Raw genomic sequence first — 13,023 nt, 5'->3', positions numbered from 1 at the left:
AGGGGGAACTATCAACAAAAGGCAATCAACCACCAACACACACAAACAAAATCAATATTTTCCTAAAATCATTAATCCATGCTTTTCTCCCCTTTAAAAAAAAACATACAGTATCTCCATGCATCAGTTGGACACTACTTACTTGGATGTATATGATCAATTTAGCTCAAAATAGATGTCAGTTATAATCAATTTGGAGCAGCAGAACTGTGTGTCATGATATCCCAAAAATCGGCATATCATGACGATACGATTCCACTGACAGACGCTAAACGATAATATCGAATTATCGCCCAGCCCTGCCCCGCTGTCACAAAACAAAGCTGGTTTACATGTTCCCCACCTGAGACCCTTCACAAGGTTAATTACAGCTGCTTTTTGGGATAGATTTGGGACGGGACAGATTTATTCCCCACAGTGATGCAGCGGTAAATCAAAAGGAGGGGTAAACTAACTACAAACAAAAAAAACAAAAACATTAATTCATCATGCCTTTCTCCCGTTTAAAAACACAATATCCTCATGTAACTTGCATCAGTTGGACATTACTTACTTGGACGGTAAATTCAGCTCAAAACGACTCCTGTCAGCCTTGTTGTTAAAAACGACTTTCTGTGTGTTTATCCTCCTCTACGCCACCCTGCCCCCCCCCCCCCCCCGGTTCCCCAAACACCCGTCGGTTGACTCTACCTTGTCCGCCCCGCCGCTGCCGGGGATGTGGCCGCCGACGGTGACATCTGGCGCCGGGGAGAGCGTCTCCTCGGCGGCGGACAGCGGGTGGAGGATCTCGGTGATGGGCTTCTGCCCCGAGCTGGCCAGGCCTCTCGGAGCGCCGACGCTCATGGTGCAGGAGGCGGGAAGACGGTGCCGGGTGTCCGGGGGGGAAAGCTGTCCGGTTCCTCGCGGCTGGTACGGTTGTAGTTGAGAGGCTGTTTTTTCTTCCCCCCTCTCTGCCTGGGTCTCTTTAGTGAGATGCTACACCCGCTGGTTGGACACAGCTGTCAGCTGACCCGCACGGCGCAGCTCCGGAAGTGGAGGCAAACGTACCCGGAAGTAAACACACGGTCAGGTGACGACAAAACGGCGTTTAAGCCCCCAAAGATCGTCTGTTTAGAAGACGAATCAGACAAGATAAAGTAAAAAAAACGATAACCAACATACTAACCATACGGAAAGTACGGAAGCCGAGAACGGCCGTGCTTGCAATTATTTTTTTAATTCCGTTATCTCGAGATCACAGGTTAATTATCTCGTGATCTCGAGAAAACAACCTTTGTTATCTCGAGATAACGAGATAATCAACCCGTTATCACGAGAAAATAAAATGTTGTTTCCTCTTATTACTTATAATTTTTATCAGAGATCAGGAGTGCCATGCCAGCATGCATAGACGGCGTCTTGACAAAACAACGTAACTGCAGCAAACAAACTTACACATTTATGCCTTGACTTACTGTTCAGTTATGAATCCTCCCCGACAATCATGACACTGATCTTGAAGGATCAAATCAGGTGTGATCAAATGAACCAGACACTCATTTTCGAGTTCTCCATAATTATCCCGTGATCTCGAGAAAACAAAATGCGTTTTCTCTTGATAAATTATCTTATCTCGAGAAATCGGCCTTTTGTTTTCTTGAGATAACGAGATAAATTAACCCGTTATCTCGAGAAAACAAGCTTTGTTATCTCGAGATAACGGAATAATTAACTCGTGATCTCGAGATAACGACATAAAAAAAATAATTGCAAGCACGGCCATTCTCGGCTTCTGTAAATCAGAAAGTCAGAGGTTTGACATTCTAGTTCTAAAGTCAGAATTCTAAGAGTAAAGTCTGATTAATGAATATCTCACATGTGGCCCTAACCTCCTCCGCACTAACCCTGTTCCTTTTGTTGTCCTTCAAAATGTTTTTGCAAAATTAGACAAAACATAACAGATATAACACAAAAATAATGGAAAAAAAGGTTTAAAAGCATTTAAAAGACTTTAAAAGCAGTCATCAGACATGTATTCATAACAAAATAAGAATAATTGACAGATCATTTATCGTTGAAAAGTGGACCTACACCAAAATGTTTTCCAGTAGAGCATACTGTGGCCTATGAAATGTGAACAAGTTTGTCAAGTTTCAGACCTGAAACAAAGTTGTTTTTCTCAAAAGGGCAATCACAAACAGTGTTTAAACGTTAGCTCTAGGAGTTACCTTTACTTTACGCTTCTATAATTTAGTCTACATAAACTTCAGATGGTTTAACAGAAGATATTTGCAAATGTAAACCATATCTTGCAGAGCAGACTCTTGCTCTGGCTGACTTTGTGGTTCCCGGAAACAGGAGCAGAGTGGGAACTCTTCGTTTTTCTTCCTCTCGGTCAAAGCGCAAAGCTCGAACATGGTAACAAGATGTAACGAAAGTGTACATGATGAAGACTTTTATGTTTGTTTTACTTTCAGTTAACGTTAGCGTTACAGTGGTGTAACACAGTAGCAAGCACTGTCTAACCTATGTAGGTAGTTTAGCTTTAAAAATATATTTTATCCATGGCTATCTTCGTCCAGAAGTCAGGATAGAAACGTTAGCTTGGCAGAGAAAACACAAACAACGGCAACAGCTAGCTAACAGTTAGCTAGCGGCTTGATCTGTTTTGTTCTCCTCCTGCTTTAGCTGACATGGCTGCAAACCCTCCAGCACAAGGTAAGGAAGGTTTCACTGGGCTAAAGGGTGTTGGGGAGTAAAATTCATTGTTTTTTATTTGTCTCAATTTATCCACTGCCGACCTACATCTAGATATTCTAGCAGTTAATTCAAAGTGCTTTACAGAGTAATACAAATACAGTAAAGGTAAAAGATTTACAATTAAAAAATGCAAAAGTACAGACAAGAGATACAAAAGATAAAAGACTTAAAAAAGTAAACTAGTGCAGTTCAAATCAAGTGAAATAGAAAGATAAAAGAACACAAGAAATACTCCCACTTTTAGCCAGTAGCAGTATAGTAGTAGTAATATCAGCTATAGCTCAGGGTAAAAGTATTTTGGTGCAAAGTCCAGCTATACTATACTGTCTCTGTTAACAGTAGATACAACAGAAGAGTAATTTATCATTTAAGTCATTTGAGTTTATGCTAACTTATTTAGTTTATGCTTGCATGAAGTGAAGATAGCTCTCTCATCATCTCTCTTTGTCTCTTTATCTCTCTCTCTCTCCCTCTCTCTATTCCCGTCATCTCTCTCTGTCTCTTTATCTCTCTATCTCTCTCTCTCTCCCTCTCTATTCCCGTCATCTCTCTCTGTCTCTTTATCTCTCTCTCTATCTCTCTCTCTCTGTCTCTCTCTCTCTCCATCATCTCTCTCTGTCTCTTTATCTCTCTCTGTCTCCCTCTCCCCATCATCTCTCTCTGTCTCTCTCTCTCTTTCTCTGTCTCTCTTTTTCTCTTTCTCCCCACCATCTCTCTGTCTCTTTATCTCTGTCACTCCCTCTCTCTCTCTCTCTCTCTCTCTCTCTCTCTCTCTCTCTCTGTCACCCCATCATCTCCATGTCTCTCACCCTCCTTCCCTCCCTTCTCTTCCCTCTCTCCTTTCCTCCCCAGTCTTCCAGAATAAAACCCGGGTGGCCATCTTGGCGGAGCTGGACAAGGAGAAGAGGCGGCTGCTGCAGAGTCAGTCCATGAACAACCCAGGGGCCAGGTAGGAAAACCCTGGGAAACCAGGTTTGAATACACTTTATTTTACCCTGATGTCAAAGCTGAATATCTTTTCTTTTTTTTTATCAATTAACCAAAAGGCTGTTTACTGGATATAAACACTGTTTTTGTAGAGGCAGCTGAAGAAGTGCCTTTAGTTTTAAGTCAGGATGGGCAGGGAGATTTTCAGTTTTATCTGAAATCCCTTATTTGGGAGATGAAAGAATGATGATGATCTCTCTCTCTTTCTCTCTCTCTCTCCCTCTCTCTCTTTCTCTCCCTCCCTCTCTCTCTCTGTCTCCCCCCCTCTCTCTCTCTTTCTCTCCCTCTCCCTCTCCCTCTCTCTCTGTCTCCCCTCTCTCTCTCCCTCTCTCTCTCTGTCTCCCTCCCCCTCTCCCTCTCCCTCTCTTTCTCTCTCTCTCTCTCTCTCGCTCTCCCTCTCTCTCTCTCTCTCCCTCTCTCTTCCCGCAGTATCTCTCTCTCCAGACCGAACCTGAAGGAGTTCAGGGACAACGCGGAGCAGCAGCACATTGCCGCCCAGCAGAAGGCCGCCCTGCAGGTGAGACACAGCCGTGTGTGTGTGTGTGTGTGTGTGTGTGTGTGTGTGTGTGTGTGTGTGTGTGTGTGTGTGTGTGTGTGTTCTTGTATTTCTATACTTGTGAGGATCAAACGTCCTCTCAAGGATAGGGATAAATTTGGTTTAGTTTTAGTTTAGGGTAACTGTTAAGGTTTAAGGAAAGGGAAGTAGTGTTGAGGCTTAGGGTGTTTTCACACTTGGTCCCTTTCAGCCCTCCAAACGAACTCAGAGCGATTAGTCAGCATTTTTTGCGCATATGTGAACACTCCAAAAGAACTCAGACCCCTCTGAAACAAACCGTACTCAGACCTCCTCGGGAGGTGGTCTGAGTACGGTTCGCTTCAAGTCCACGTTGAGGTTCGCCTAACCTGTGCATTGTGAACACGAAGCGCTCCAGGTTCGCTTCGCCCTTTGCTGTTGTATTTTAGCCCTGTAGGCTTGCCGTAGACAGATCACATGCTATTGCGCTGGGACGCTCGAAAAAACAAGTACACAGAACCATGGCCGCTGGTAACGCTAGCAAGACTAGTGGACGAGGAGCAGTTTGGTCCGAGGAAGAAACTACTGCACTTCTCCAGATATGGAACGAAGAACACATCAAACGGCAACTGTCTACAACACACAGAAACGCTAAGGTTTTCTTCCAGTTTCCAGTTCATATGAAAGTGAGGGGACCACACTGCAAAGTAAAAAAAACTACGTCAAAAGTACTTTACCAAACACGATAAAATGAGAAAAAGCGGAGAATCATCTGACATAAAAGACACATGCCCCTTTGACGACGAACTGGACAGTATTCTGTGTGGAAGAGCCTGTGCCAACCCTAAAAATGTCATTGAAGGGGGAAGTGTGAACAGAAAGAGGACTGAGGCCCCATCAGAGCTGAAGTGGACCAGAAAGAGAACTGAGTCCCTTTTCTGTTGGTCCACTTTTGAGTTTGGTTCGTTTAAAAAGGACTATATGTGAAAACACCCTTAATGTTATGTTTAGGGTTTAGGGAGTGAATGTAGTCAATGGAAAGTCCTCACAAGTACAGTAACACAAACCTGTGTGTGTGTGTGTGTGTGTGTGTGTGTGTGTGTCTCCTCCCTCGCAGCATGCACACGCCCACTCGTCAGGCTTCTTCATCACTCAGGACTCCTCGTTCGGGAACCTCATCCTCCCTGTTCTTCCTCGCCTGGAGCCCGAGTCTTGACCTTTGACCTCTTTGACAGCCCCGGTGACCCCGTGTGTGAGGCGAAGACGAAGTTTCAAAACGACGCACGTGCGAATCACACCCATCTCTCTCTCTCTCTCTTTTTAAAATTTTTCTGAACTGGTGGCCAGAAAAAAAAACTGTTCAGTGGACAGAAGGGACGGAGCTGTTTGCAAACTGCTGAGGAGTCGATCTGACAACTTCACCTTTTGTTGGACTAACAAGCTGCTGCTGATGTGAGGGAAGATTTCCGATTTTTAGAAGAAGGTTCAAGATAACGAAAGCGTCCTGTGAAGTCGCACGACAAACAACCTCATTATATATGTAAATGTATATTTTACGCTGCCTGTCACGACACAAATCACCCCGCTTTCCATGAAAAGGATCAAATGTTGTCAGTGTTTTTTTTACATTTGTAACTGATTTGTATTGAAAAAATATTAAATGTAATTGTATATGTATTGACTGTGACTGTTTGTCTTTTCTCTGCAAACACAAATGTCCACTGGGAGCGTCACACATGCTCATACGCAAATTTTTGGGATTCATATTTTACTAAAAAGTCAAACCAGGCCGTATAACTCCTCTCTTTCCAAGTATTCTCCTGGAAAATTATTTTTTGTGAAGCCACACAATAAAAACTGTATTTTAATCAGCTGTCTTTCTAAGCTTTAAGGAACTATACTCAAACAGTGACATTTAAGAGATTGGTAAAATTGAAAATTTTGGGTTTTTTTGGGGGTTTTTAACATATCCAGTTGATATTCTGCTAATGTAAATCTGATCCAATGACTGCACATTCTAATCAGTAGAAACTTCCTTGAGTTTCTTTTGAGACATTCACTGTCAGTTTATTGAAATCTAATTTACAAGTGAAGCTGAACTTTATTTTCTTTCAGACATGCTATTCAGTTTTTGCTATTATTCATTCAGGTGACTGTATTTATTTATTTATTCGAGCCAATAAGGGGCTGAGAGTAAAAACTGACAGGTAGAAAACCATTTAACTTTACACTTTTTCTTCATGCCAACATTTTCTGCTGTTCCTGAGCAGCTGCCAACAATTCCTTACTTATCTGATTTCTTATTGATAACACAGCGGTAACTCTTAATTTATTGGATAGTCAATAAAGATAAGGAGGCCGGCTGCAGAAGGCAAATCACATGTGAAGTTTACTCAACGCTGTCAGATATTCACCCTGACACCAGAGCAAAGATGAAGCCCCAACTGTCACTGAAGAAATAACAGGAGAAACACCAAATGTGTTGAAATGAATATATTATTATCACATTGGTGTTTTCCTTCTCCAGTGGTAAGGAAATATTCAGACCAGAAACTGAACCTGAAATAGCAACTAATGCTGTTTGGTTCTCAATCATCTGAAGTTTGAGTACAGGACTGTTAAGTGCAGCACGTCTCCTTTTTTATTGTGTGGAAATTGGTTTTACAGCTTTACAGTTTTCCATTTACTTTGCTTATCTGTTGTTTTTTTAATCTCAGAATGGATCCACGATTTAACATTACACTACATAGATTTATGATGTATTTAATTTTCTTCATTTACCTGATGTCAGTCTTTGGAAGAAGATGGAAAAAGTCTGGGCATAAAGTCTCAATACCAGTTTTAAATGTTTTAGTTAAGGGAGAACTATAAGATAATATGCAGCGTTTACCTTTTTGTTTTTTTTGATACTGTCATGAGGAGACACAAAGCCTCAAAATATCTATTCTGAAACACAAACTAAAAAGCACAAATTAAAAAGAAACAAAAATCCAACTTTATTTTACACCTGAAACCAGTGTTGATGTCCTGGACTTGTACTTGACTCCAACTCGAGTCAACATCTGACTCGGTAACAGTATAGATCTACATGTAGACAGAAACTGAAACAACACAAACACTGACATGATGATGTGAGTGGGAACAGTTGTGATTTGTGTATGTCCCACCAAAGGGGGGACTATGGATCGGTCTCCGTCTGTTAGTTCGTTTGTTATTCACACTGTAATGTTGACTTTGTACCACTAGGGGGCAGCATTGACAATGAATGGGGACTCAGTGGTAAAGCAGATTATACAGTTAAAAGTTATCATACAATGTGGGGGACAATGAATGGGGACTCAGTGGTAAAGCAGGTCATACAGTTAAAGTTATCGTACAATGTGGGGGACAATGAATGGGGACTCAGTGGTAAAGCAGGTCATACAGTTAAAGTTATCATACAATGTAGGGGACAATGGATGGGGACTCAGTGGTAAAGCAATACAGTTAAAGTTATCATAGGTAACATAATAGTCTACACACGCTACACACTTGGAGACATCGGACTGGGTTGATGTGTTGAAGTGAGAGTCAATGGAGAATTTTTGGGCAAACCTCTAACCACAAGACACTGTAGTTATTGTCCAGTTGTTGGACTGTTGTTCTGTTATTGCATCATCACTGCACTACCACTGTGCCTCAGTGTTGACTACTTATATCATATTACCACTTACCTACTGTGCAATACCATATATCACTTATCATTTAGCATTTATATTATTCATAACACTCACGCTCCTGGTGTTGTATGTTATATTGTATGTTGTATTATAAATTGTATTGTAGTGTACATTGTGTAATGTACAGATTGTATTTATTGCGTATTGTAGTTCTTATATTTTGTACTGTATTGAGTAAAAACAGGACAATTACAGTTACTACATTTCAAGATATAACTTGTAAGCCTAATTCTGAGGAGGCAACAGAAATATATGGTCAATCTGTCCTTTCATTGTCCCATACGAAAATGCTTATACAATTTCACTCATATTTCAAGTTCACTCAGCAATCACTGACTGACCCAAGGGTGGAACTACATCACTGGTGGGGGACAACATGTTTACTGTTTGCTTGTTTAAATTTGTTCCAGCACGGATTATTTGAACTCAAACGCACGACTCAGACACAACCTTGGTGACTCAGACTTGAACATTAAAGCGATATTCCACCTAGTTTTAACATGGGGGGTTATTGGGGACTTGACCGCCATGAAAACCAGAACATAATCTACTGACCAAGATCAGATGCAGCTGGACCAGTCTGTAGCGTTCAGATTTTTACTTCCCATTCACAGTGGTGGAAAGTAACTAAGTACATTTACTCAAGTACTGTACTTAAGTACAATTTTGAGGTACTTGTACTTTACTTGAGTATTTCCATTTTATGCTACTTTGTACTTATACTCCACTACATTTTAGAGGGAAATATTGTACTTTTTACTCCATTACATTTATTTCACAGCTATAGTTACTAGTTACTTTTCAGATCAATATTTCATATTTAAAACATTTGATCATCTTTATACATTAATAATAATATTACTATAAAATAGCATTGTTATAGATTAGACTACCCAAAAGTATAGCTAAATTGTTAAGATTAGCTTCACGTTGACAACTTTAAAATGCTGCTTACATGTACATGTATGTCAATAAATCAGTATTAATATTCCAATAATTTATGCAAAATATAATTCTCTAAATGGGGACAGTTTGCATAATGAGTACGTTTACTTTGATACTCTAAGTACATTTTGCTGCCAATACTTATGTACTTTTACTTAAGTAAGATTTTGAATGCAGGACTTTTACTTGTAATGGAGTATCTTTACATTGTTGTATTGCTACTTTTACTTAAGTAAAAGATCTCAGTACTTCTTCCACCACTGCCCATTCATTTGAATGGAAACTGACATCGAACACGTTGGTGAACAGATTCAACAGTTTGTATGTGATGTAAGCAGAAGTCTGTTGTTTGATTTCATGATGGATTCTCATGTTTTCAGTGGTTTATTGTCAAGCAGTTTGGCTGCACACAGACAGAACAACGCACACAATCCAATAAATATCAACATGCATTAAAAAAAAACATGGCTTCCGTTTCGAGGCTCCTCCTTTATCATCTCATGTACAGTTTACCTGAAAGCCTCATTTGAAATGGATTAGAGTGAATAATTCCCTTCAGATCAGTCATGTGGAGCGGACGTTTGGCTGATCGCTGCAGATGACTAACAGACTGTTTCATAACACTATTGTGGAAATAATTGATAGCTTCTTCCATACTCGCTCTTAACTAGAAGCGTGTGAGAGAATTGAATGCGTTCTCATCTGATCTGTCCGACACACCGGTCTGATGTCACTGGATTACAAAACGAGAGCCAACCAGGGACTGAAAGGGCCTTCATTTATATTTTGCACCTTTTTCTCTACTCCCCTGCAAGATGAGTGGGTTACAAATACTTTTCTTTACAAAAAAAAAAACTTCCCATAATTTCCAAACTGTGGCTTGGCTTCAGTGTTCAGCCTGGAAGAGCAGTGAGGAGAAACAAATCCTTTAATGCAAACAAAAAAGTAAAAAAAAAAAAAAAAAGCTTTTATTTTATGGAATTGTTTGTGTTTTTAATGCAATTTTATGTGAGTCTTTCATGGGTGTATGTTTTTATGTTGTTTTGTCAGCTCCTAACCTAAGACACTTTTCTATCATAATGTTTTTTGAATCTTGAATCTTAATTACAGATCAGAAGTTGCACTGATGGTGTCCCGGTGGCTCAGCGGTCTCAGGTGTACACCATGTAAACATGAAGTCCTGGGTTTGAATCCAACCCACGACCTTTGTCTCCCAGTCTTTCCTGTCTCTCTCCAATTTCACCTAACAAATAAAGGCAAAATTCCCCCAAAATAATCTTTTAATTCCTTCCTCACCTGACCCAACATGTCGGTGCAACTTAATGCCATGCATTAGCCACAAAGTGCTTCTCTAAAAGAAGAGTGCATTGGATTTGTTTCACTTTATTGTTCCAAAACTTATCTGACTTATCAGACGTTTGTTTTTCGTACTTTCGATTTTATGCTCAGATCAAAAACAGGAAATGAAAAAACGGTATCAGATTTTGGTTTTATGGTATCAGATTCATAAATGAATAACGAAATAAAGAATCGTTTTTTCAATTTCCGATTTTGGATTCTCAATTGAATATGAAAAGAACGAATGATACACGGATTAGGTCTCCCTGCTGCTCTTCTAATTGTTCCTCTTGTCTTACTTTCACTCTCTTTGTGAGTGATTTAAGTTTTTTTTTTAATGCATTTTATTGTCTTTTTATGTCTTTGAATTGTATTTTATTGTCTTATTTGTGAAGCACTTTTCTAACTTTGTTGGAAAAAGCGCTACATAAATAAAGTTATTGCTATTGAAATCAATGCACACGACTCGCTCGTTCGTTTAGTCAGGATCAGGAGTCAGACTCAGAAAGCCGATGTGAATCCATCACCGCCATCTTTCATCACACACCATCCTGCTGCCAGTCGCTCTGAACATTACAACTTTCTGAGTCTCCTGTACAATCCGCACATGAAATGCCGACATTATCGAATTTCTATTCCAGCCACCGCAGGCAAACCGAGGAAGCTCCTGCCCTATCAGTTATAATTCTGTCTGTCTAAATCTTGGAGTAGACGGTCCTGGTTCGGTATTCAAAAAGCACATCGAGGGTCAAAGTGCCGATCGAGCAGCACAGATCAGAAGCTTGATTTGAGTTTGATTCACATCTAAAGGGACGAGACCGATCCTTCAGCAACACACTCTTGCTGTAAACCCAGATAATGAAATATTCTCTTTCACAACACAAGTAGACAGTTGAGCATCAGCACAATATTCACTGAACTAATAGCGGCAGCCATTGTAGAAGCCCCTCCCCCCCAACCCTGACCCCCACCCACCCCCTCCTCCTCCCCAGTGCATCTATTCTGCTTTCTGCCTCCGTCCTGCAGGATTTTCCAAACAGCTCCTCTAGGCGGTGGAGCAGCATGGCAGCAGCGGTGCAGAAAACATCTCCAGTCCATATAAAAAAAAGCAACAAAAAAAAAACAAACTCAGGCTTCTACAATGGCTCTGTTTGCACATTTTACATCTTTGACACTTTTTCACCTAGATCAGGCAGACAGTATAGTGACACTACAGCATGGACACAAACAAACAGCAGGATTATAGTGTTTTCCTGTTAAAACACCGGGGGGTTATGATACAGTGGGACGGAGGAGTTTAAAGGAAAAATCCACCCAAAAATGTTTTTTAACACTGTTAGTAAACTCTTCGTCACACAGATAACTGGACAATCGTAGAAAATGTTTCAGGATCTAAAACATCAGCGGTAAACTTCAGGTTTTGGTGTCAGTCCCTCAGAATCAAAGAGCGAGGGCTTCTTTCTAGAGCCGCCATTTTGCACCGAGAGGGTCTGAGGAAGAAGTAGAAGCAGATGAGGCAGGTTGAGGGAAAGTGAGTACGTCAAAAAAAGTAAACAGCACTTAATAACTTAATAACTCCTGGAATGTGTTGAACATCACAGATTGATTAGATCTAACGGTCTGAGGGTGGATTTTTCCTCTACCAGTGTGTGTGTGTGTGTGTGTGTGTGTGTGTGTGTGTGTGTGTGTGTATGGAGCCCGGGAGTGGCCATTGGGAGAGAAAAAAAAGTTATATAGAGTCCACGATTTACTGTAACGTGCGCATGTGATACAATTCATTCCCTTGATTTCGTTAAACTGTGCAGTTTAGGAAAAAAATGCAACTTAAAAGGAACCTTTTAGGTATTGCAGATAGGCCTAGTAAGGATTTGGTATGTTAATATCCATTGTCTGTTTACACTGAATAGGCAAATCCCCCAAATATTGCAACATATTTAGCCACTTAACCTTCAGGCCATGTAAACACAATCAGTTGCCACATTTAAACATAATCACCAATATGTACACTGACTCTTTATAAGCTTGTGAAGAGCTCATGTATTATATATATCGAGAGCACAATGTCACTATTTTGAGGGCACGTTTTGGCAATTCGTGCGCACATAAAGAGACCAAATAAACCAAAACAAGGCTCATTTTAACCAGATTTTAACCAGATCGAGGGAACAAATTCTATCTTGTGTGAATGAAAAAAGAAAACGAGAGCTTGAATTGTATCTCGTGCGTACATTACAGTAAATCGTGGCCACAACATAAATTATTTTTCTCCCGATGGCCACTCCCGGGCTCCATATGTGTGTGTGTGTGTGTGTGTGTGTGGAAAGAGTGTGGGACGTTCAGTGCATCATAAGTCTGTGATTCAGCCCCAGAAGGATCAGTGTCTCCAGTGTCTCCGGTGTCTGTCACTTGGACACGATGGGCAGCAGGTCTCCTTTGGCCTTCATGGTCTTGATCTTGGCCTTGATGTTGTCGTCCATGGCCTGCCGGCAGCGGTGCGCGTAGTGCGCCAGCGTCTCCTCCTTCTCGTCCCAGGGCGCCAGCGCGTGGAACACCTCGGGCGCGGCCAGGCTGAGCTCGGCGATGGCCGCCGTCCGGGAGATGGTGTTCCGGTCGACGCCGACGCGGTCGAAGGCCACTTTCATCGAGACGCTGCGCCGGAACTCCTGCAGGGCCGCCATGTAGCGAGCGATCACCCCCACCACGTTCTTCACTGGAGGGGAGGGGGGGGGATAGGGAGAGAGGGAGAGAGAGAGAGGGGGGGGAGAGAGAGAGAATGAGAGA

At 41.3% G+C, this 13,023-nt stretch overlaps 2 protein-coding genes across 2 annotated transcripts in view; one reads left to right on the top strand and one right to left on the bottom strand.

The window, feature by feature from the left end:
* Nucleotides 1-2,391: 2,391 nt before the first annotated feature.
* LOC139640653 (SOSS complex subunit C) lies at nucleotides 2,392-5,872 on the top strand. Its single transcript, XM_071514832.1, has 4 exons — nucleotides 2,392-2,697; nucleotides 3,592-3,688; nucleotides 4,156-4,243; nucleotides 5,358-5,872. Exons 1-4 carry the CDS (start codon nucleotides 2,673-2,675, stop codon nucleotides 5,454-5,456), a joined length of 309 nt encoding a protein of 102 aa, XP_071370933.1. The 5' UTR covers nucleotides 2,392-2,672; the 3' UTR covers nucleotides 5,457-5,872.
* A 6,772-nt stretch (nucleotides 5,873-12,644) lies between these two features.
* LOC139640652 (coiled-coil domain-containing protein 106-like) overlaps nucleotides 12,645-13,023 on the bottom strand; it is a 5,434-nt gene continuing 5,055 nt past the window's right edge. Inside the window, exon 4 of the mRNA XM_071514831.1 lies at nucleotides 12,645-12,952. Within this exon, the coding sequence (XP_071370932.1) occupies nucleotides 12,645-12,952 (308 nt within the window). The remainder of the gene's footprint in view (nucleotides 12,953-13,023) is intronic.

This window comes from Centroberyx affinis, unplaced genomic scaffold, assembly GCF_046629955.1.
Source record: "Centroberyx affinis isolate AG114_WGS23_722 - 3 ecotype Tasmania unplaced genomic scaffold, CSIRO-AGI_Caff_v1 ptg010142l_1, whole genome shotgun sequence".
Taxonomy (NCBI): Eukaryota; Metazoa; Chordata; class Actinopteri; order Beryciformes; family Berycidae; genus Centroberyx; species Centroberyx affinis.
The sequence above is the reverse complement of the archived record's forward strand: the minus strand, read 5'-3'. Positions and strand labels throughout refer to the sequence as shown.

What these genes read in the sequence shown, in the direction of transcription:
- LOC139640653 (XM_071514832.1), top strand. Translation starts at nt 2,673, where the DNA reads ATGGCTGCAAACCCTCCAGCACAAG. An exon ending in TGCAAACCCTCCAGCACAAG is followed by an intron (nt 2,698 to 3,591) that starts GTAAGGAAGGTT and finishes TTTCCTCCCCAG; the next exon opens with TCTTCCAGAATAAAACCCGG. An exon ending in ATGAACAACCCAGGGGCCAG is followed by an intron (nt 3,689 to 4,155) that starts GTAGGAAAACCC and finishes CTCTTCCCGCAG; the next exon opens with TATCTCTCTCTCCAGACCGA.